Raw genomic sequence first — 24,743 nt, 5'->3', positions numbered from 1 at the left:
CGTGATTTTAGCTGTTGATTTAAAATCTCTTCCTTAGACTCATTCGGAAATGATTTCATGTAAACGTATTCACCTTCATTTATTGCTTTAGTAGCGTTAGTAGATAGTAGTAGTCTTTTGGTAGCAGAATAGCAACTGATCTATTTCGAAATGATTAATGTAAACTGGTACCATAATTCAATTGATAAACCTGTATTTTCTTCTGAATCAGACAAGATATACTCGAATTTCTCAAGATTCGATACTTCATTATAGTCTTGAATGCTAACATGCTGCATGGTGCAGTCTAGAAAATTTTAATTTAAAATTTATTAATTACGACTAAGCTTATCGATTACTGATCTCAAATAACTTGCTAATCATCAATACAATTTTGCAACCAATTTTAATGGTAATAACTTATTCAAGATCATTCATCTGCTGTTTTAGTTAGTTTTTCTTCACAGACTTAGTTTAAATTAATGCATTAGCAAAGTAGGAGTAGCTAAGTAGGTAATATACCACAATCAATACAACATATAAGCTATTATAATTTGATGACTAGTTGATATTACAGGATGTTACTGCCGCTAACTAGACCTGACTATTTACAATGACCAATCACATATTCAGTAATTTCCGAGTAATTTTAGATGGCAGATTATTCAAAACTAGTTAATTACCTACGACAATTTTATTAATTTACGATATACTAACTATAACAAGTTTAGTTTTAATCTTAAATGTAACGGCTGAAAAGATATTAGACGTCTATTTTGGGGTTAAATAACTAAATTTGGGATTCTTAAGGAATTCAGAATAGTAATTTCGTCAGCTCAATCATAAATTACATTTCCTTACTCTAAAAGGAATGAAAACTTTTACTATTAAGAAGACATAGGTGTTTAATGAGCTTTGTTTCTGCTGGATATTACCATTTAAGGACATGTAATTTACATTGTTAAATACATTTCATATCCTCAACGCTCTCTTACATCATAGATATCTGAACGTAAAAATTAGTGACTTTATTTTAATGTAATCTATCCTGAAATATGTTTAAATCTTACAATTTTACTATCTCACCGGAAATCTCTCCAGGTAGCGATTGTGTCTCTGGTTCTACTTTTGCATTGCTATGAATTGGTCGTGGAAATCGTAATTTTACTTGTAACTCTTTGTCCTTATTATTAGTATAGTGGGTCAACAAATCTTCCAGTGATACAAACTTTCTTTCAAAGTCTGCAATAGACCATTCTGAAATATATCAATGATAATTATATTCTTAAAGTAAACAGTATCCATTTTTGACAGCTAAGACTTTTTTAATTAATTAATTAAAGCAGAAATTGAAACTGTTGAAATTTCAAGGCTCTCCTTTAGTTAATAAAAGTGTTTACAGTCAGGCTATAACTATCAGGATATTCACTATTTTAGTGATTGTTGATATCATTAGAAATATCTTTTAGCTTTCACTACTGAATATTATGCATCGAGTCATATACATGTATATCATTTGCAATATGAACGATATAAGACGGGTAGGGTAATAGGATTGTCATATTTGCAATATCTTCCATTAATGGATGAAATATAAAACTAGAATTCGTATTTTTGTAATAAGTTATTTTTCATGTCAATTTTGCTAGAAACATAATACTTAAATTTGTAGTACATTTTAGCAGAATAGCTTTTATAATCTTATTAATTCTAAAATTTATTTTTATAGTATAAAGTAGTGTCACGGTACGCCGTTACTAATTAAGTAACTGTAAATTAATGAATGCTTATGAATGGATAAGATAAGGTTATGTGCTATGTTTTAATGCGCTTGTAGCTGATAATAGGATGGTAGAAATGAGATAAAAATAGAAGTTGTTAGCAGTTAATTCACTGTAGGTTTATAAGGTATGTTAATCTCTAAAAATTGAGCTGTATATGGACGAAGGTTAAGCGTCTTAACACCTGATAGCTTGTAGCTATCTAAATCTGAGAATATCGACATGTATATTTAGTAATGGTATTATACTAATTAATGTAACTTGTAAAGCATGAATTCTCACTCGTTAATATTGGAATTCACTGTAGAAACCTATTTAAGCGCGCGTGTTTGTAGAATAAAGAGAGTAATTGCTCAAGAAACGGCAAGACTCATATCGTGAAGAATAGTGTAATAATTAGTCAGTTGTCTGTGGAGATCAGCCGAGAAATCGAGTTCTCAAATACTTCTCTCATAGAAACTGAAAGTACTGGGAGAAATAGCCCAAGTTTTTAAGTAACTACACTAGAGTTCTTTACTTTCCTTTGCCACAAGTGAGGGTTGTGACAAGTAGATGCTAAAAAATATCTTCAACATTTTTCGTGTATGTACAATATAATTGCTAATGAAAAACAACTACTGTTATCCTTATTCACGCATTGCAAGGAACAGAAAGTTTAACAACAGCCACACATTTTACTGTGCGGCTTTCATCTCGTAATCTCATCTTTAGTGATACGTAAAGTAAATAACACAAATCTTTCAAGCAAAATATTTGAGTAGAATGGAAAATATGTTCGTCTATCATCATTTAATCTTCTATATAGTGTCGTCTTTATATCGTTCCCAATACCGGACAATCTTCTACTGACATTGCAATTGAATCACATTCAAGCATACCTTACGATTAATTTACCAATAAATAAAGGTAGCAACTTTCAGTTAAACTTCTATTCTTCGAAAACTTACCATTTGAGTTGTTTTTGAAAAGAAAGTGTCCTATATTACCATCAACGGTTACTTTGACGCTAATTGCCTCACAATGATGGCGAGTACTTTTTCTAACCACAAACGTCTATTGGATATTAGATATATCATGGATAAAACTTTATCGACATAATTTTAATTAGTTTCTAATGCGTTACTTATATGTGTAAGTCTTGTCGGAAACTTGTATTCAGATAAAGGCATTAATAGCTATACTTTATCATGAATGTTAAATATAAAAGTACAAACATTGTATAATTACTATTAAATTTGTGCAATCGACTATTATAGTAATTAAAGTGTCTTAATATACGAGTATCATCAGATCAATGTATTTAAAAATTTTTAATAATTCGATGAAGATTATGCAGCATTCGCTAAAGCGATTAATTGAAGCATAGTAAAATTTTCGAAAGCTATGATTAGCATATATGTAGAAATATTGACAGAAATAGACTAGTAAATATACAGTGGTTCTATTCTTTAATTTGTAGACACCATCAAACCTAAATACTATTTATAAGCACATAATAAATATTGAATAGTTATTTCACGTACGCCGATAGGTTGATCTTGAAGGAATACTATGGCTATCCCGTACAAAGAATTTTTATTAGCATTAAGAATTATTAGAAAATCGGAAATTTTGCTAGATTTAAGCTCAACGCGATACTATTTATAGTACATATCAGACATTTAACATGGCAATTATTGCAAAACCGTGCTTTTTCATAGTAACTAACCGTTAACTTTAGTCATGTCTTCCTGATACCATAAGTGTCTGGTATCTTCTATAGAATCAATCAGAGATAGATTTTGCGATAGTTCCTTGATTAAACGATTGAAAAATTAATTTTTAAACCTATTTGATATCAACTCCATTTGATAAATGAAATTCAGAGCAGGCCATTAGCCATAATAGATAGACAAAATATCTTAGTGAATCGAATATCATAGTGTGCATTTATATTTTAATCTAGTGATATCACTATAGATCTGCCTATGGATAGTCGCAGCACAACCAGTGCAGTTTTTGATTACATTACTATTAATGGTAATACATCCTTTGGTACTTGGGTTTTACAACCCCTAAGGTTTGCAATCGTCTAACTCAAAATCTGAGTTATTAACATTGAGCAAATCTCTAATGTGAAACAAGATCAACTTATATTGATCAGTATCATCTTGGCAAAACGATACTGTCATTAATCAAATATTGTATGGCAACTTTGACATCGTTCATAGTAAAATTATTCCAGTTATAAATATGCTACGGAGTAGCTTTATTAGTTATCATTAAATAACCTATTTTAGAACTCCAAATGAAGTTTTCAGCTACGATGTCTCATATATTTGAATAGATAATTTCACATTTCTATAATATTATTCTACATACTGATAATTAATTTCTGTATGATGATGTGGTAAGTAAAATTGTTTGGTTGCTTAATAAAATTTAAATTTTGTAGTTTAGAAATAAATGAGATATGTAATTACTGCAGCCCCTCAATAATGAAGGTTCGTTAGCATTTTTACTTGTACAAATGGCTAATATCGACGAAGATAAGCCTAAAGGTAAGCATGAATTGTTTCATTCTACATTTTAAGTATTGGCCTGTAGATCGAGATTTGTATGTCTTTCAAAAATGATTTTAACACTAGCGTAAATGCGAAAATGTTTACGTACTCGTATAAATTCCCAGCACGGAAATGTGAAAAATATATAATATCGATATGAGATAAGAACTAATCGAAAACATTAATGAAAACAAGAATAAAGGTCACTGATATTTTCGAAATCTAAATTACTTAGATGTTACAGAACTAGAAATATACAATTTTAAATTAATATAACAGTAAAATAATTATTTACACTAATGTTAAGAATGTAATTAGACATAAACTGTCAAAAGGAAAGTAACATCAAGACCACTGCAATCCTGTATTTAAATTAGCTTTCTCTTAAACGTACCAGACTTACTTTTGAATTATGCATTGGAGTGTCTGTAAATGGATCGGGTTGTGGAGACCTATTTATTTACAATTCAAAAAGCATTGAGTCGAAAATTGTTAAATCGATTATTTTTCCAATACACGTTGTTCACGAATAAAAGTATCGCATAGATGGCTGAAAAATTTATAGAACATGAACTTTCTCGTATAAATTTTAACTTTAACTACATCAGAGACATAATTGGTGATAACTAAAGAATGATTAGGGCAGGAGTAATTTAATGATTACAGTAATGTTTAGCTTCCTAGGCATTATTTAGATTATATAATACTTTATTACACTCATAGGAAGATAGTTAGGGTGGAATTAAAACTGAATGCGATTGAGCTCAAACTGATCGTCAATCAAAGTTTTTCTTGCTACTGAGGTCAATTATTGCAGATATCGAGATATTTTTAAACAGTAATGTAGTTGTAAAAATAGCATAATCGATTGCAAGAAGTCGCTAAGCAATATGCAAAGTTGTAATATATATTTACTATATGTATAAAATTGTACGTATACAGGAGTCTTAAGATTGAATTAAGCGCATATCCGTTTTAAATAGTAACAATAGACATTGCAGCTTTAGTTAGGAAGGTCTTATTAAGATGGTTGGATACTAGAGATTAGTGAGAGTAATGTGATGTAATGTAGATCCATCAGAAATTTAGATCTAAATATAGTTGAGTCATATTGTATATAACAGTATGTATATAAGCAGAAGATCTTATCCATTAGGGTTAGTTAGACTTATTCTAGGTCGTGGAAGTAGTTTTATGTAATGAAGTAAGTACTGCAAGTTATCGAAAATTGATCATTGCTGATTTTGAGGCACTTTATCGCGTGTACAATGTAAATATCAGACACTTCCTCAATAGCATCGTCAATCCCGCGTATACTTCCATTTATAGTTGAGAATCAGTGCCAACAGCAGATCCGTATTTTTAAATCTGCTTCCAATATTGTAGATTATTTCATGGGTATTGTCCACTATTAACCCACTTAAACTTAGCTTATTAGGATATCACTGAGACTACATATAGAATATAAGAGATAGTCTACGAATCAATCTGCATCAGGTACGGTTTTACTGTCAACTAATTTTGCTAACCAATGTTTCGTAAATAAGAATAAATTTGAAAGATTCTTATAATTAATTTACTTTGTGGCATAAAATAAACTATATGGAGCCATCAGTTAGGAAATCTTAACTTTGACTATGTAAAGTATTGTCATTCTATTCTTTCAATATTTAGCATTACCCGTGATTCGAACTTGCACGTCAATAACCTTATAACTTTACCATCCTATTTTGTAGCACATCTCTCAATCTTAGAAGATTTCAACTATTAGTCATAAACTCTCTTTAGAATATTTATTTACCTTGCGTCGACTTTACCAGTCGTTTCAGGATCTGAAACATTCCCTCGGATTATGGAATATTTTCTTGTCATTTCATGATCTAAATAAGGACCGAACCATATAATAAATTTTCAATTGACATACAGCAATTGCATGTTACAATAACGCCATTTATAAGCCTCTCCTTATAATTTACTATCAAGGAAAGTTAAAAATAATTCCACAGTAACAAGTTCTTAATCAGATGTAAAATTTAATTTGGACTATTTTGAGATAATGTTTAGTATCAATATTTAAATTAGACACACTTATATAACCTATAGCATAGCTAAACTCAACAACAACGGATTCATTTTCGACATTATAGTCAGGGTTAGATGCATCTGGATGACAATTTGGGCCTGGATCGATATAACGAAATTCTACGGAACCTTTAGAGTAAATCCCATTATCGGCGTCAAAATGACCCATACAAGCAAATTGCGTAACCGAATACATTCCATCAAAGTAAGCAATTTTGTTTAATAGTTCTACCCAAATTAATCCGTTAAGAGGTTTAATATCTCCTGCAAGATTGATTTGTAGCCGACCACTACTGAGGAGTCTAGTTTCATCGCCACTTGAAGCAAGTAACTCTAATTCATCCCCTATGCGAGAGGGTAACGGACAACGTATATTCTTTACAAGGGCTATTAAAGTAAAATGTCCCGGTTTATCCTTCATTGGCTTAACGCCAACAAAGTATTGAACTGGATATCGAAAGTAGTCATAATAATACTTTGGCCCTAATCTTGCAGCATCGAGTAACCACTGCGGTATCTTCCAAAACCAATTAATAACAGATTGATAGCTGCAATTGCATTTTACTACAACGCCATCATCGGTTGCTTTATTTTCATCAATAGAAAATTTAGTACCTATTTCTGTAAATTTGGTGCTATCGCTGTTTATTCTACGAGCGACTATAATTTTATCATTTTGTTGCACAGATTTTTCTGACTTGCAAAACAGTTGCTTTATTTGCTTGTAGTGTGGAATCCAGCATGTTAATTGACAGTCTCTAATATTGCCTTGATCACTTGTAGAATCTGGTAATTGCAACCACGTCTTGATCACTAACGATGCACTTGCCATAGCTGTAAAGCGGGTTACTAGTGGAAATATGTCTATTTCTGTAGACATCGGACGATAATGAATAGGAAAAGGAACGCTAACATTCACTTTATGTTTTATATCCTCAGCATGGATAGGAACATCCACAGAATGATCCTTATTGATGGGAAAACTTTTGCGACTAATTGAATCTGTTAAAATCAAACAATTTAAATTATTATTTTGTTAACCATAATTAAAGAACGTAGTAACAATGTATCTTATGTGGCTCTCAGTCATCAAAATAACTTAGTTTTGGATGTGTAGTTTATGATGACATTTTTTTTTTAACTTTTTAGAGGTATGAACTACTACTTTAGGAATTGTTCTTGTCAGTAATAACCTAAGTTATTATGATATTATGATGATAGAGTAATATGTTACAAGTATCGAGAACATAGGAGCTTGACAGGGCTTGCAGTCGAAGTAGATTTACGCATGAAATTGTTTATTACCTCGAATGTTCGTATTTGATAATTCAATCTTAATAACATGTTTGTTATTGAAATATGTTAATAGCATAGTAAATATGTTTATAACCACTGAAAGAGTATATAAGAAGGACTGTGATCGATAAAATATGATTCAGGTTAAGGCTAAGTTGTGTGATAGTTTTATATCGTATATTGTGTTGAGCGAGTTAGTACTTCGCAAGGATTCAAATTACTGCACCCTAGCCTAGGGAATTAGTTCTGCGGATTAAGGTAAAGTTTACTATAAGGACTGTGTTGTTTTCTTATGTCGCAAGGGTAGTTGTGACAGTGGCACACAAAATCTTTAAAGTAAACATGACAAGTTGATTTTGCTAAATCGGTAAGTGTAAACTAACTATAGCCCGAACTGTAACAAAACCTATTCTACTAACTATAATATAATTGGAGTGTAGATCTCACAAATAATTTTATAATAGCAGATCTTATTGCTGATTCTCTATTGATTGAGATACTACGTAATAGTACAACAAGCTCTGACAGACAAGGAAAACTTCTTATAACAGCAGATCTTAGAAAAGAAGGGCTAAGAACAACAATAACAGAAAAGCGTAACTGCTTAAACACGTTATCTAACTTGTTTACATCATAACGATTTCGAACAGCTTCACCTAACACTTACAGAACTTAGTATAAGAATTAAATTCTATGATAAGTATTATATTCTACGAAGCTGAAATCAACATACTTGAATTATCCCAAACATTACTTGTATATATCTATTATTGGCAACAGCCCTAGGTTTGGTATTATTTTCAAGTTACATCTAGTTTACTCCTACATAGCATGTTGACAATAGCAGCTTATCTAACAGTTTCACTACATAACACTATCATCTTAAGTCAAAATAAAGATTTTATGCCACTACAGCTTGATACCAGTAGAATTGACGTTTAGCTAATGTCAAATAATTTTCTGATCGTTGGTGATGTACTCTTAAAGACTGTAGCTAAAATTTAATTAAAGCCGTAAAATGATTTTATAACTTACCTTGAACAATTATAACCGGTTCATCCACATCCATTTGCACTGAATCAAGCTTGGATACTAGCAAAAATTAGAATATCAAAAAGGATTATAAGGACCATGTGCAAGCATAATTAGTATACCCGCATAAGCTGAATCTGTTGTATATCAAGTACACCCAAACTATCGTAAATACGGTACATTCAAAATAGATTATTTTAATGATGATGAGGCTTTACTATTAAAAATATTCTAGTAAAATATATCAATTTTTGGAATCGTTAACACTTTTAGGATAAATTAATGTTCTAAATGATGAAACATATAATTATTGAAGATTGTTTATTCAAAATGGTAAAAATTTGTAAAATTTGATAATATTAGATAATTGCAATAGCTCAACAGGCAAGATCAATAAAATTCATCACTTTTACTTTTTATAGACTTAAGTTAGAATATCTATAGACTTTTATGTAAGCTATTTAAATTTTAATACGTTCTACTATCTTGTAGATCTTACCGCTAATAAGCTTGTCTGAAATCAAAATGTACCCTATAATAAAGGAAATCAATTAAATTTAAGATTAACAAAAGGAATATCAAGTATAGCATCAGATTCAGTTTCCTGTAAAGTACAAATCTACCGACATCTAAGTCATATAAGTCATATTAATGCGCGTATGAATAGTTTTAAAATTTGTCATCTATTTAGAACAAATCAACTGTGTACATGCAATAGTTATTTGGAACTATTATTATCAATTTTATTTCTCATTACAAATCAGTTTATTCTATTTACCAAGCACGTAAGTCGATATCAAATAGATTAATCTATCACGCAATATTGCTCCTGCTGTTTGAGAATTAGAAAATTCTTCGTAGCATTTAATGTAGCTACAGCCATGAGGATGATAACAATCGAAAGTACTGTTTAACAGCTTATCAACCAATCTTAGCCAAAATATTTTTAAGCAGGTCATAACTCTTATACTGCAAACATCTTATGATGGTGATACTGAGATATTAATTATCGTTTATTGCAAGTATAGTTTTTGTTTCAAGATTGACAAATTGCGTATATAGATAAAGTATGGAATTAAGGTATGATTGGTTATCAATTATAGTCAAGGAAGCAGTCAAGAAATGTGCAATCGCGCCTATTTCAATCGACAGGGCAAAAGCAACCGTGTTAGCTAGCCTTTAAAATCACACTTTTTCTGGTATCAGTTTGATCTCGAACATTGTGCTAGTTTAATGCATAATATATATATATATTAATTATTACAGATACAGATACCTCTAAATCACATAAAATCTACATTAGCTAACTTAGTTTCTATGTCTAACAAAGAAAAGAACTAGTTCATGGATTTGAAGCTATTTTTGATAATTTAGTCTAAGACAGATGTTGTAATTCTATAACTTTAGAGAATGAGCAAATCGTCTGCATTTCTAGTTGTAAAGTAAGCAAAAATAATATCGTGATAGATCGTGGACGTTTTGGCTTATTGCCGCTTTTACCCTTGGTTTAGGATGATAGCTTTCACGCACAATTAATAAATTGACTGCTAATTTGCTACTTTTAATATCATGATTAATATAGGCGTGACAATTTTCTCATTTTAGAATGGAAGTTGTCACAAAATTGAATCGTTTGTTTGATCTTTAATGATGCCTGACTACTGACAAGAATTTCATTTTCGGCCAATACTATAAATAATTATACGGTGAAACTGCAAACGAAAGATCCTTGACATAAAGTTCGTAGATCGAACACAAATGATAATGCTGACGTAGTTTATGACCCTTGGCACATCTTGTTAACTACAGCGCTCTACAAAGTAATAGGTTTAGCCTTTTACTGTTAAGCCGTTATAGGTTAATAAGTACTAAGATGTTTAGACATTGAAAGAATTAATACTGTGATAGAACAACGTGCGATCATGAAGATTAACGAAATACCAATATTGCGTATATGATCATGAGGTCTTTTCCTTAAAGACTATTAATGATCTCGTCTTATCAATTTATCGTAACGGAAATACTAATAAACTATTAATATAAACTTTATGAACATTAAAAAAACGCAGCAATGAGTATGGAAAGCATAGCTAGTTAACATGTCATCGTGACTTAGGATTAAAAGACACAAACGAAGTCATAAAGGCAGATTATGTTATGTACCGGAACCGATGCCTATTCTCCTATTCTTACCATCTTTTATGTTTATATTTTCTACAAGTTCTTCTAACTTCCATTCACTTAATTCGTTGATGAATTCATAAGCAATTGGACGGCATTTCTCATCATCAAACATAATTGATAGCCAATCTTTGATATCATCTAACTGTTCAGAATCGATATATTCCAATATTTTCCTATTAATATCCGGACTAATATGTTCATGAGACGCTGTCAGTACTTTATCGTAATCAATTATTCCAAGTTTGAAAGCTCCTTTACAAAAATTTTTCGTCGGTAGTTGTCTTTCTAACTTTGGAAGTATTCGATCATAGACTAGCTTGACTGAACTTTCCAGCATGCAGTCATAAATATCATCGTCACTGTCCATGATGTACAGAGAGGCAATAACTTTGAAAAACTACTTTTAGACATTTGCTTTTATAAGAAAAGACTACAGTGCAATCACAGTTCTTCTCCTTATTGTCAATCTAGACTAAAGTAGTCTCGTGATATGGCTACAACTGTGATTGCAAAGAATAAAATCAACGCATATTACTGCTTTAAACCAAATATAAATGGAAAACTTTTGTTTTTAACGTTCTTATAGCAAAAACCTTGCTGTGAATCATCGCCTTTCTTGTATCGTTAGTTATCTAGTAAAATAGCAATAACTTTTACGGTACCGAAACGAATACAAACAACGTACATTACTGCCTTAAGTTAATCATAAACAAAATACTTTTGTTTCTAATATTTTTATGGCACACAGCTTGTGGTAAATCATCGCCTTCATGTAGCGCCTAATTTATAATTAAACATTATTTATTTATGCTACCATAAGAGTAGAATAGAGCTTATTTCGGGTAGGCTGCTCATAAAACAATGAAAAAGTATTAAGAATTCTTCCGTTTTATTGTCGTAATCCTTAATCATATGCAATAATAAAATTAATTGTTTAATTGATATAATAGGATAGTTGAGAACCTTTCAAGATAATCCGCCTGGCTTCTTTTAATCCCTTTCGTTGGTGATATCCTGCTATAAGTTCAATTTAAATACATTTTCAATCATTCTCATCCGATAATATAACGTACCGCCATCATTCTATTAGCTTACAATATGATGCATAACTTACTGCTTGTACGCGTATACTGTTATATATATACACATTTTCTTTATTTCTGTCCTTTTAATAAGAAAAGAAATATAATGTCAGTAGCCAAGGACTCAATCTACGATTAAAGTAAAGAAGCTAAACAATTAATAATCACCACTCTATTAAGCATAGCTTAGTTTCTGTACTTTCGTAATATTCACCACTAATGCCTTTATTTCATATCTATTTTGCGAACTCACTGAAACTAAAACCAATTGACTAAATTTTATATTAGGCTATAAGAAAATCAAGAGCACTTACTGCACATAGTTCCAGCCACTGTATGACGCTAAAAAAGAATAAGTGATTTAATAGGCTTTTCATTAAGCCTATTTCGTCATCATTAAATTATTAGTTGTCCACATAATTGTTCTTTAATACTCAATTTTACCATTTTTCAGCTGCACATCTACAAAATATCACGGTTAATGCCTAAAAGTTATTTGAAATTATCGTTTTTAAATTAGTCAAAATAGAGATATCTGCAAGTAAATCACTACAACATCTCTAGAATTTGCTAACAAATGTCGTAGTAATGAACCGGCTATCAAGATTGATCGAAATTAGACCAAACGAGTATTTTACTGGTTTTTTGTTACAGTAAGTTTAACCTGTTTCTATTCCACTTGATGTATCTAAGAAATTTAAGAAGCAAACAGCTTTATCTACATTCTTGGAGAACTAAACGCGATTATAATAATACTGACTAATGCAGAATAATGTTATTAGGCTTAATTTAAAATCTAGAATCGTTATTCCTAGGTATAAAACCTCTTCTGTGACTCTGCTGCGTTTACTGTCATTTCCTTACGTTACTAAATCACTGTTCAGCCAATAATTCTTGAAATAATTGATAACAAGATATTGTTATCAATATGGCTGTTAGAAGAGATCAATATAGCTGTTAGAAGACTGACTCATTGTATTACAGTAATTTTATGATGTGAATGATTATTCGCCATTAAAGTATTTGAATACGCTAATTAGTGCTCTGAATACTGAATTTCTTGTTTTTCAACAAGACGGAAGCTGATCTCAAAAATACGGTCATCTTAAAATGAATTGTAAACGAAGTTATTCGGTTTCGGTAGAGGATTTTAGAAATATCGTTTATTAGTGTCTATACTGAGAAAGAGATAGTATACAATGCTATAGATCTCCGGATTCAGGACTAACTTTAGAAACTAGAGAATTATCTTTTATACTCTACTTGTTTAAATCGCGAGGATCGTAAACAACAACAATCGTAACAGATCATAATTCTAGAATATGGTTTCTATATAGCAAAGAAATCTATACGCTTTACTATAGTATCCGAAGTCAACTTGTTTATCTTATCTTAATATGAGTAATTATTTATCATAATTAAAGTCTCGCTTTTTAAACAACACTAAATTTAACAAAGGAGTAAATATAAGACCATATTAACTCTATTACATAAACAACTATAAAATGCATAGCCCGCATGCACTCTTTCATTTGCAAGATGCAAGGCTAGAGAACACTAAGCCACTTCTTTACATGAATCAATGCAAATATACTTGAATAATTTGGCTATTCATGATACTTTGTTTTCTAAGATTTAAAAAGTTTAAATTATTGATAATTGATTATAGTATGTAATTTATTCCAAGTAAATCATATTATTTGCATATTAAATCAAACAAGGACGTATAATATGAGCTTCAAGAATAATAGAGATCAAAATCAAGTACAAGATTAGCTTTAAAGTAATTTTATGACCTGATATTAATAAATAAGAATTAAGAACTTTGGTATAATAAGCAGAAGAGCCATAATGCTAAAGAACTTGCAATGATCACAAAAAAGTAAAATAATAAATCTACTGTTAGTTTTTTCAATGAATCAAACATTATAATAGATATCTTTCGCGTTAATAAAAGAGAGAAGTAATTTTTCTTCAACGCCTAAGGCTACGGTATCGTAGAATTTATATAGTTCTAAAAGAGTGACAAAAATATCGACTTTCTAAATACTGAAACTGTTTCTTCGGCACTTAATTAATAGTTATGTTACGACCAACTTCGGACATTGGCCGTAACCATTACATTGCAGTAAAATTCTTATCTGCGTAAGAAAAGAACAGCATTAATTGTACAAGTCTTATTTTCCTTTAAGCTTTGTATCCTTCATTTTAGTGGAATCAACAGATAAAAAATGGAGTATCACAACGCATTTAAATTAAGCCTTAATACCATCAACTCACGAAATAGAATTGAGTCAAGTCCAAAAATTCCGAGTTTATAGATAGCAGTAGGTAAGCTTATACATTGCGTGTTTCACAAATATAGGATATAATGTGCGGTGTTATAAAGTACTGTGACTTTTGCGTTGCTATCGCAATGTAGATTACACAGAATAACTTATCTTGGAATACTTAAGTAAATTGACCATAAATTGACTTTATTTTCGATAAATATTGGGTTCAGATTTGCCTAAAAGTTGCTGTCCTCATAACGATAGAAAATTCTGAGTATTTACTGTCGTGCTGTAAGTAGATGTCGGGGAGGACAGACCTGACAGTAGGCTCGTAGTTTAAATTTATATAATAGTCCTATTTTTCATCGTTGTAAATTTAGATTTGTAGCACGCAGATTCTTCAAGAGAGACTTAGCTATGATGTTAGCAGCTTGTTATACAGCTATAGATAAAATCGGATATCCTGAGAAATAAACAGTTTACTGCGTTCGGTAGGAATTGATAATACTAGAATAGATATTCACTATCTACTAATTATCTAGATATTATCCGCAAATTTAAAGGTGACCCAAGTACCAAAGTATGTAAGACACTGGGTGATATGTGATCATTATGGTTGATAGATCAAAATTTAATGTTTATAGAATGGCCTGATTATGATTTAAATATAAGTCTAATACTTTTATTATTTAATATCCAAATACGAATTGCTAATCAAAGTTATTAACGATGTAAGTTAAGTTTTTTTTAATTCTCTTTCTAGCGCAACAAAAGAACGTAATTTAAAAAATATTGCTAATTCATGAAATAAAGAAACGACTCGAAATAAGCAAAATCGTAAAGAAACCTTATAATTACTCACTACAATCATATCAAATTATAACATAAACAACCACTATATAGTGTTACTATCAATTACACTTTCACGTTCAAGCACAAGTTGAAACCACAAAAACCTTAGCCTAAATCGAATTTTAACTAAGCGTAAAATATAAATTTTATCCAATTTTACACCTACTATTACTTTACAGATTAGTTATAAAAGTAGTAAAATATACGTATTACTAGGCGTATTATCTAATTATGAATCAGCAGTGCTATGGCTAAGTATTTATTCGTAAACAAAGTTTTGAATTGCGTTATTCCGATGGTATATGAAATTAATGAAATCGGATGATATTGCCTCAGCATAGTCGCCTGACCCATGTATGGCTAACTGGACTTTATCTTCATTATCATCCAAAGAATTTACTATATAAATAGATTATTTAGAATTATATTATACCACTTCAAAATCTTTAAATTCTTAAATAATATTTTAATTAATAAAGCTTCAAAGTTAGTAAGAAATTAGATTAAGATTATGCATTAACTCATGTACGTTCTGCACTATAGATTGTAAGAAATCTATTCACAAGCAAATGTAGCAACTAAATACTTTAGCTACCAGTGAGAAATCCTACAATTATAATTGTACTATTATAATTTCCACAAATACCAGTATCTCTATACTGTATGAATAATTAACATAAATAATTCAGCTATCAACAGCACCGCTTTTAACGTAAGTTATTAATGTTAAGGCGCAGGAACAATTTGTTCCAGCAGTTAATCTCGTAAACAGACTTTGTGATCAATGCGCGATGTGTTATTTCAAATGATCCTTAATTTATTTGAACTTACATTCGTCATTACTATCCACGATACTTAATATGTATTCATCTTCTTTGCAAGGCAATTTTAAAATGCTTTCGGTGCACGACTTGCAAATTTTATCTATACAAAATGAAATTCAGCGATAATCATTAGTGACATATTTCTCGCAGTTCCTCGTAGCGTTGATCATTCTTTGTAGATGTAGCTTACATAAATCACGTATCGTTTTTTGAGGTTCGATAGCAATACTTTGAGCAACTGGACAGTCCTAAAGTTTACCGAAACAAAATTATTTATGAAAACTTGAATCATTTATTTCTGTAGTTAAATCAATTTAAAACATCTCAAAACTAACATTTTCATCTGCAAGAATGATCAGCCTAACAATTTTTTGCTTATCCTTGAGCAAATTAGATAGGTAATCTTCTCCTGATGAATTCAACTGCTGTAAGAACAATATTGTATTTCTAAATGTAACGAATGCCTTTTGGAAACTTTCATTATGTAACATTTTGGGATCAACCAAATTATCGATGTAATCGGCTTCATAAACCAACGTCTGCAAGGAAATTTTACTAATGCAGTATACCATAGTCTTTAAATCTAAAGAAAAACATAATAAGATATTTGTATTTTCTACCCTGCCAAGAAACAATTTAAAACTGATGCGTGTTGATTTAAAAATAATTATAATTTAGATATTTGAGACCTCGTTGCTCTTTCGGCAGCTTTCCAAATGCTTTAATTAAATAATGCAATTTACGTTCAGGTAAATTTTCTTTCTCCATCTTCTTAAATTCACTCCTAATTTTATCATAAGGCAGTTCCAGATTATAAGGTAGCCGTAGTACTTTTAAATTTTGTTTCGCTATTTCTTCCATATGGCTTGTAACAGTTTTGAGTGATCTAGTTTAAAATGCGTAACATGTCAAAAATATCAGTATTTTTTTGCAGTTATAATATTAAATAAATATTATAATATATCGTACGAATAGACGACATCAAATCTATGACTATCAGTAATATTACATTAAATTATTTACTTGCACATCACAAATGGCGCCGTAAAAGTGCCTGTTAAAATTATTGTACTTTTAATACATATTTTCAAAAATTTCTATCATCTGTTCGCAAAGTGTTTAAACACCGTATGTATAACTATTGTTGCCAATTATATGTTATAATTTCAATACTTGAAGAGCGATAAATAGCCAGCATCCTTAGCAAAAAACTTATTATAATAGCTTTCTAATTTCCGTATGAACAAGTATAACTTGATGCTTGAATTTAGATACAAATATCATTACCTAGAGTATTTTTTTTTCAGATACTTATATATAAATTCTCGAGATTCAGAATAAATTTTTGACTCCAATTCTGACTCAAACGCATTTAATTTAGTTCTATCGACTAAATGCTGATTTTCTTCATCCTTTAAAGAATTTTCTTTCAGCTTCTTTAATCGAATATAAACCTGTTTAAAATGGATTTTTCCATTAGAGTTTAAATTTTAATTTCTATTTTAAAAATAGCATTTTATGATAATTCAGTCCTCTTCTATAAATTCAATTTGGCAAATGTAGCCATGAGTATTATGGGAGCAATTTTAAGTACAATCTTAGGTACTTTTAGATTTAAACTAATATAGATTAAATGACTGAATTCACTTATATGGCATAGATTTATAGATCGGACTTATAGAAAGCACTTATATCCAAATCAACTATTCTTAACAAACAAGCGGAAAAAAGTTACGTTTTATGTAGCTAACATTTTTAGAAAAGATTAAAATTAAAATGATTGCAGGCGTCATATTCAAATATAGGAATCATTTTTGAGTTCAAGCCTTAATCTATGTCCATAAATGGAGCAGTAAAATATGTTATCGTAGTACTTTAATTCGCCATAGTATAATGCTATATTTGTGATAAAAAGAAATTTGTACTGCTTCTTAAATGCTGCATCATACTTACTTAACCCCTTTCATGGTTTTCTCTATACTTTATAACAAAATGACGAACCTTCTGCACCATGCAATGTAATCTTTTTATTCTATACAAACTAACCTCATGTAAGTAAGGATCCCAAGGTCCTAATTTACATTTTTTCGGGTCAATTTCGAATAATAATTTCAACGTGCTTTCATTTCTTTCTTGAGCGTCCCTACTTAAAGTTAGGGTACGTTTTGACGGAAAAAACGGCATTGCTCTCCTCAATGACCCCCTTCGGATCGAACTTTTATTTCCCTCAATATCGGAGATTCCACGAATATCGTAAATCAAATCTAAGATTTCCATTGTATTTCATAAATATTTCGAATAAGTATCGTACTAATAGTCTGACATTAGTCAGGGTATTTCAATTTGTTATAGTTCTTATCATATCTTAAGTAATTTCATATCGAATCAATTTTAACTTATATCACATAAAAGCTGCCGTAGCATACTCGAATTTATTCCATTTGTAATTAGCGCTAAATACAACTACTGTATATGAAATGATAATAGATATAATTATGAAAATGATACTTTTTATTACACCTAAATATTGATAATAGCTGATAAATGATATTAGCACTATCAACATGAAGCTAAACAATCACCGTAAATAAAGTACACTTTAAGTCATTGTTTCGAGCTCTTTATTTCATCACCAATTTACAAAACATTACCTTGGCGTTCGCAAGGAAAATCAGAAATGGAGTTTGAAGGCGACAATAGAGGCGACAATGGAGGTGATATCGGAGGTTCAGTTTGTCCAATTGATTCTGTTAATATATTATTTTCGATAGTATAGCATAAACAGCTTTAGCTTGAAGTTATCTAATTTTTGTTATCATTTTTGTTATCATATTAATGTTATATCCATGCTGTAAATTTCTATAGCGCTATTTTATGCTCTCTAAATTATAACATAATAGTGGATATGATATTTATATGAGCCAAATCGGAATTTATCCTATATACGCTAAGTCATATCGAAACCACGGTGTCTACTTGCAGTTCAATATTTTAATTTAACGTTAGCAAGATTAGCTTTCTTAAATAACTTAGTAGAATGTAGTGATATCTTACAGATATCTATCTTGGTGATAAAGATAACGTTATCGACTAAAAGTATATGAACAGTGTAATTAGTAGTTATTTATGCCTGATATAGAAAAATAGATATGGTATATACTTCTAAATACGGTATAACTTATTCTTAGTAAAGTTTTTTTTCAATGTACTGTAGCATAACTGATAACTTCATTTAAGTACAATCTATATTGAACAATTTACACTAAAAGAAACCTCTTATACTCTAGATGAATTTTATTGTTAAACTACCGCAACATATTATAAAAGATATTTCATTAGTTAGTGGCGTTAGTGATACAATACTATCAGTATCGTAAAGTAAAAATCTTATTATTTATAATCTATTATCAATCATTACGTACTAAACTAGGGGAATGCCATTTATGCCATTCATATCGGCATTTATACGTAGCAATTGTATAGTATATGTAATTCCTTATGTAGCTTGTTATTGATAAATTCAGTAGAAACTAATATTATTATGTTTTGATGATGTAGATGTAACTACAGGTCTGATGCTACGACCTAGAAATATTATTTAGGCAAGGGAAGTAGAAAAAAGTAGGATAATGTTGGAAAGCCAGTTTGTATGTTTACTAGACTTGTAAATTTTAAGTTAGGTATAGTAATAGCAGAAATAACATATTTTTGTAGACGATACTTCCTATATAACTGGGTAACTTCTGCTGAATAAAGAATAGCTAATATTATATAAGATTTCAGAATTTCTTTCTTATTATAATGCTAGATTGTACAGGCTGTAATCTTACAGGGTTTTCTCCTTACACATTTCTTTAAAGATTACTTTTTCACAAAGTTATTCCTCGTCATTTCTGCGATTATGATGGACACTACGGTCCTTTAACGTTAAACTCTCAAAAAATTGTAATAAAAGGTATCACTATCGGCTGATGTTTCACTGGATTTAAATCTTATTACATCTGTACTACTTTAAATTGACATAAGTCAAAGCTAGAATTGAATTTCTAGTACTCTATCGTACGTAATCGACGGAAGAAGCCAAAATTGATGGGTGTTACAGTGTTAAATACTGTATTACAGTAGAAATAACTATGTTAGGATAATTCTGTTAGACTATCCTTATTTAGTTAACTTCTAATTTGGATATACTGTATTTTAATATAGCACTGACTTTTTATGACAGTGACACTTATACATATACTGAAATTATAATAGTTATAATAGGGAATGCAAATCATCTGCTTACAGTTCGAATCATTGTGATTGTAATTTACTTATGGTAGACTGTAAATTATCATGGAAATGTTCCGTGATAGGACATATCGTAATCTGACTATTCTGTATTAGTCATTACATGTCTATGTTCGTAAATACTGTTGTCTGCATTAAGGGAGCAGTAGCTAAAATTAATATCTAATTCAGTAAATGATTCTAATGTTAATTGTATTAACTATGACTCATGAACTATTGAGGAATAGTATATAAATGCAGTATATCGTGAAATAAAGAAGAATTGTCCAACTTAGTGTTTAACGTAAAATACGAGGCGTTTAAGTCTTTGTGTAGTCTGCTAGTAGAGCAAAAGTGTTTGTGATAGTGCAGATATCGTTCCTTGATACGCGGTTCAAGGAATTGACTTATTGATCGTATATTGCGTTATCTTGTTGCAAAGCTGTTTTGTGACAATGGGATAAAGTAGTAAGATAAATTTACTTTGAAAACCGGATATCAAGCAAAATCGATTAATCATGGCTTTTATAAATGACATAATTATCATCGAAACTAAAGAATTAAACTAATACTACGCATAGCAGTACTGTAATGAAACAAGAGTTTTGAAATAAATAAACAAGCGGATTTTAACCGAATTTTTTATATATAACTAAAGCAGTTTTAATGGCCTTAGTGATACTTAAATTCAAAGCGAGGTAACATTAAGATATTTACACCTACCATCATAGGAGCTTTCTAAATCTATCGCAGATAAATAGTATGAAAGTACACTTTATTATTCCAAAATAATCGCATTTAAAATAAGTCTTAAATTCAATAACTTAAAACCTACCGCTAGAAGTATCTGGACCATCAAAGGATGGTCTTCGTGAAAGATCATCAATACGGGTATAATGTTCATCATCTTTAGATAGCAAACATAACCTTACATTATCCATCCCATCATATCAGTTTTTGAAAAAAGTATTTAGCCTTAAAGCAAGATTACACTTTGCCACTTCATATTGTATCATTCGCTGTATTAAGTGATAGAAAAGAAAATTTCTGTTGTCTTACCAAGTACTTTTAATTGGACTTTTAATTCTTTATCCTGATAGCAAACATAGCACCCGATTAATTCATCTATTGTTTTAAAACTTTGATTGAAGTCATCGATTCGAACGTCTGTAAAATTTTTAATTACCTCAAAACGCCTTCGAATTAAGAAATACTATCAAACTAGTAATGAATTATGAAAATTGATCAAGCCGATCACTACTACGCCTTTCGGGACGATTTCATAGAATTTACATCAAATAAATAATCCAATGATTAATTTGTTATTAATGACATTAATGCCATTGCCAATGATTACGAATTGATTTCCGATGGTGATAATATGTGATCTTAAAACCACCCTTATTTGTGAAGTAGTGAAATTATTTAGAATTTATTCTTTAACATACGATATTAAGATTCATTGAGTACAATTACAAGATTTGTGGAAGTTTTCGATTAATTTTTTTCTCGCAATTATCATCTTTCTTTTAATTTCAATTGTCTATTTTTATTTTATTGATGCTATATTTATAATATTTACTTGTCCATTGGCCTGTATCAAAGCAGTTATAGAGGAAGCTGTATATTCATCAAGAATTATAAAATAGTTTCTAACTTGTGGCCGAAAGTAACTTATAACTATAAGTTGCTACGTGGATCAAGTAAGGGGGTTACACTAAAGTATTTGAAGCTTTAGCAATACCTCTGACTCTGTCATAACGGGCAATTCCCCCTTGCTGAACAAATTTAAGTTAATAATAGTTCGTAAGAAATACGCAATATACGGTGCTAGCTGTTGCATTGTTCTACGATCAAATATTTACTACATGAGGTAATAAAAGTTAGGCTAACAAGTAGTGCTAATACTAGAATAGTTCGATGTTATGATCGTAAGTTGATAACAGCAAAAATTAAGGTATTAGCTACTTATATATCTAACTGGCTGCGAGTTGATTTGAATGACTTACTACGCGAATTAAAAATTAAATGTACATTAATTAAATTTGCAATTATTTCGTCAATCTTCTCATTTTTTATTTTCTTCTAGCCTGGTTATTGATTAAAGTATTAAGCCAACATAGCAGAGCTTATGGAGTAAGAAATGACTAGCTGACACTATATCAATTTCCCCTTTAATACTGATAAAACTTTCAACAGTTAAAATTATTTAAATTGTAAATTGCAATCATACCGTTCCCTTGTGATAAAATTCGAAATTTCGCCACTACGGAGCCTTCATCCTTTAGCTTTACCAATAGAACATGTTCAGTGGAATTTTGCGTATTTATCACGAAAAACGTCTACAAAAGTTCCAAGAAAAAATGTAAGATTGCTATTTTTGTCACATAAATTCTTCTTAAGGATTATTAAAATATTGTAAAGTAGTTGAAACGATTCAACATATTTTCATAACCACATGCTTTTTTATTCACGATAACGTTCTGCCATTTCCTATTACTTACCCCAGCCGCTTCGTATTGTAGCATTGTCTCAGCTATTTATTTGCCAGCGTATTGAATTAAATAATACAATTAGATCAATATCATTGCAAAAGAATTAGAAATCAATAGTTTACTGTTAACCCTTCGTTTAGTCTACTTACAGTAAGGAAATCACTGCGGTAACTTTGACACAGTCCATATATTTACCGAGCTAACAATACAGTAAAGTATATGCCTAAACTCACAAAATATAATTTAGACACTTCCACGTATTCAAAATTTACTACAGCGGCATAACTGATCTTCAAGGGTACTTTTTGGATATCATGGTTTTAATATGTATACGTATGGCATTACTAGCAACTACACACGTTCATTAGCATCTATTTTGAAAAGAAATTTAATTACTAAAGGTACAAAGGATCTTACCATCACTGAGGTCCATATTATGTTTCATCCATTTCGACTTTGCTTCTTTCACTCTCCTGATTGATTCCTAAACGATTTAGCAAACATAACAGCATATTTAAAGTGAAATTTCCAATAATTCAGCAACATTCATACCGAATATTCAAATATCTTTTCTCTCAATACGAAATATTTATAAATTTTCATCAGATAGCGTAATTTTTGCAACAATGTGCACATACTGATAGCATAATCTCAACCGTGATACTGATGAGCTAATATTGAAAACTGATGTACACTATTTTAAAAACAAAGCTGTGATCATATTTAGAAAATTTCCCCAAAATTTTGTGTCATGACCTCTGTAAGGTATTATTCTGATCAAATGAAGGATTTAATGTATGGGCCTTTAAAGACAGAAACAGTTCAATAATGCTATAACTTTCGAGCATCGAAATTATCTCAGATCTCCGTATTACATTGCTGTCATGACGCAGTAATTTACAGTTTCGAGTAAAATCTCCTGAATAATTTAGGTACGATTTATCTATATAGTAACAATTGTAATCGTTTATCTTAAAAATTGATGTTGTTACTACCTACTTATTACAAATCAAAATTTGTAACGTGAGAAAGAATGAGTATAAAAGCTTAATACTACAAGCCTATTGGCAGATTTGTCCTCCGATATATGCCTACAGTGTAACTCTAAATACTGACGATTAGAGAAGACAGTGATAGCACTAACCTATCTAAGATAAAACTGAATCCAAATTTTACTAAAAAACAAGTCAATTTACGTAAACATTAGTATTTAGTACTTATATAATATCATTAAACTATGCATTCATCAATAAAAGAATACATAACAGCAATGATAACGGTATTTTTAATAAATACCAAAAGTATGCTATTTGACGAAAATAAGATGAGCACTAGCCAGTGAAAGCCATTTCTCGACACTACTTAAACAGGTTTATACAACCTCTCATCTCATCTTGTTCATTTTGTGAATAATATACCATAGTAATAAACAAATAAGTTTACCAGTAGTCCTTCCTCATCTACTTTTAATATATTACTATTTTTACTTTTAAAGAACAACGATGCTATTTCATATCTTAAGACGGTATAAGATCTTGCAATTATTACAAGCATAAGATTGTTGCATTGAAAAACTAGATAATCACCATTACACAGATAGTAAACTAACATACCTATGTTTTTATAGTATATATGTCGTTTACCGTATAGATAATCGGTCATTTTGCAAAATGAAAGAAGCATGGAAATAAAGTATGGTGTGAACTGATATTGAATGATATTAAACCTGATAAGACACATATCTAATTATGGCTTAGACATGGACATTATTACTGACATTTATTAAATTTCTCTAATTACATGGCCAGCTTTTTACCTGCAATTTATAGATGGCTAATTGTTGGCATCCAGCGGACAGTGTTGGCCGTCAGGATATATGGAAGAACGTAAGTCAATAATTAATAATAAGTATGTTTATTTAATGTCTTTAGTCTATGATTCATAGCGAATTTGAGATGGCATTCACTCTAATCCATTCTCTATTTATTAGTAATTACTAGTGCAAACTCCCGTCGCTTTACTGACGGTTTACGATAATGTGCTCATTT

At 30.3% G+C, this 24,743-nt stretch overlaps 2 protein-coding genes across 2 annotated transcripts; both read right to left on the bottom strand.

Annotated features, from left to right (window-relative positions):
- Nucleotides 1-140: 140 nt before the first annotated feature.
- Nucleotides 141-11,264, bottom strand: TRIADDRAFT_62062 (uncharacterized protein; the record flags this gene model as incomplete). Its single annotated transcript, XM_002117977.1, has 11 exons — nucleotides 141-286; nucleotides 1,066-1,236; nucleotides 2,708-2,813; nucleotides 3,284-3,315; nucleotides 3,469-3,553; nucleotides 4,707-4,755; nucleotides 6,105-6,183; nucleotides 6,401-7,387; nucleotides 8,717-8,773; nucleotides 9,213-9,245; nucleotides 10,907-11,264. The coding sequence occupies 11 exons, from the start codon at nucleotides 11,262-11,264 to the stop codon at nucleotides 141-143; spliced, it is 2,103 nt and encodes a 700-aa protein (XP_002118013.1).
- Nucleotides 11,265-15,363: 4,099 nt separating this feature from the next.
- Nucleotides 15,364-23,331, bottom strand: TRIADDRAFT_62061 (uncharacterized protein; the record flags this gene model as incomplete). The annotated part of the gene is made up of 14 exons (XM_002117976.1): nucleotides 15,364-15,503; nucleotides 15,936-16,028; nucleotides 16,119-16,176; nucleotides 16,264-16,511; nucleotides 16,618-16,814; nucleotides 17,216-17,382; nucleotides 17,975-18,192; nucleotides 18,580-18,675; nucleotides 21,036-21,107; nucleotides 21,260-21,367; nucleotides 22,434-22,542; nucleotides 22,705-22,736; nucleotides 23,113-23,179; nucleotides 23,248-23,331. 14 exons carry the CDS (start codon nucleotides 23,329-23,331, stop codon nucleotides 15,364-15,366), a joined length of 1,689 nt encoding a protein of 562 aa, XP_002118012.1.
- Nucleotides 23,332-24,743: the final 1,412 nt, after the last annotated feature.

The sequence above is a fragment of the Trichoplax adhaerens genome, genomic scaffold (genome assembly GCF_000150275.1).
Source record: "Trichoplax adhaerens TRIADscaffold_34 genomic scaffold, whole genome shotgun sequence".
Lineage (NCBI taxonomy): Eukaryota > Metazoa > Placozoa > Uniplacotomia > Trichoplacea > Trichoplacidae > Trichoplax > Trichoplax adhaerens.
Note: the sequence above shows the minus strand (reverse complement) of the source record. Positions and strands in the feature narration are given on the sequence as shown.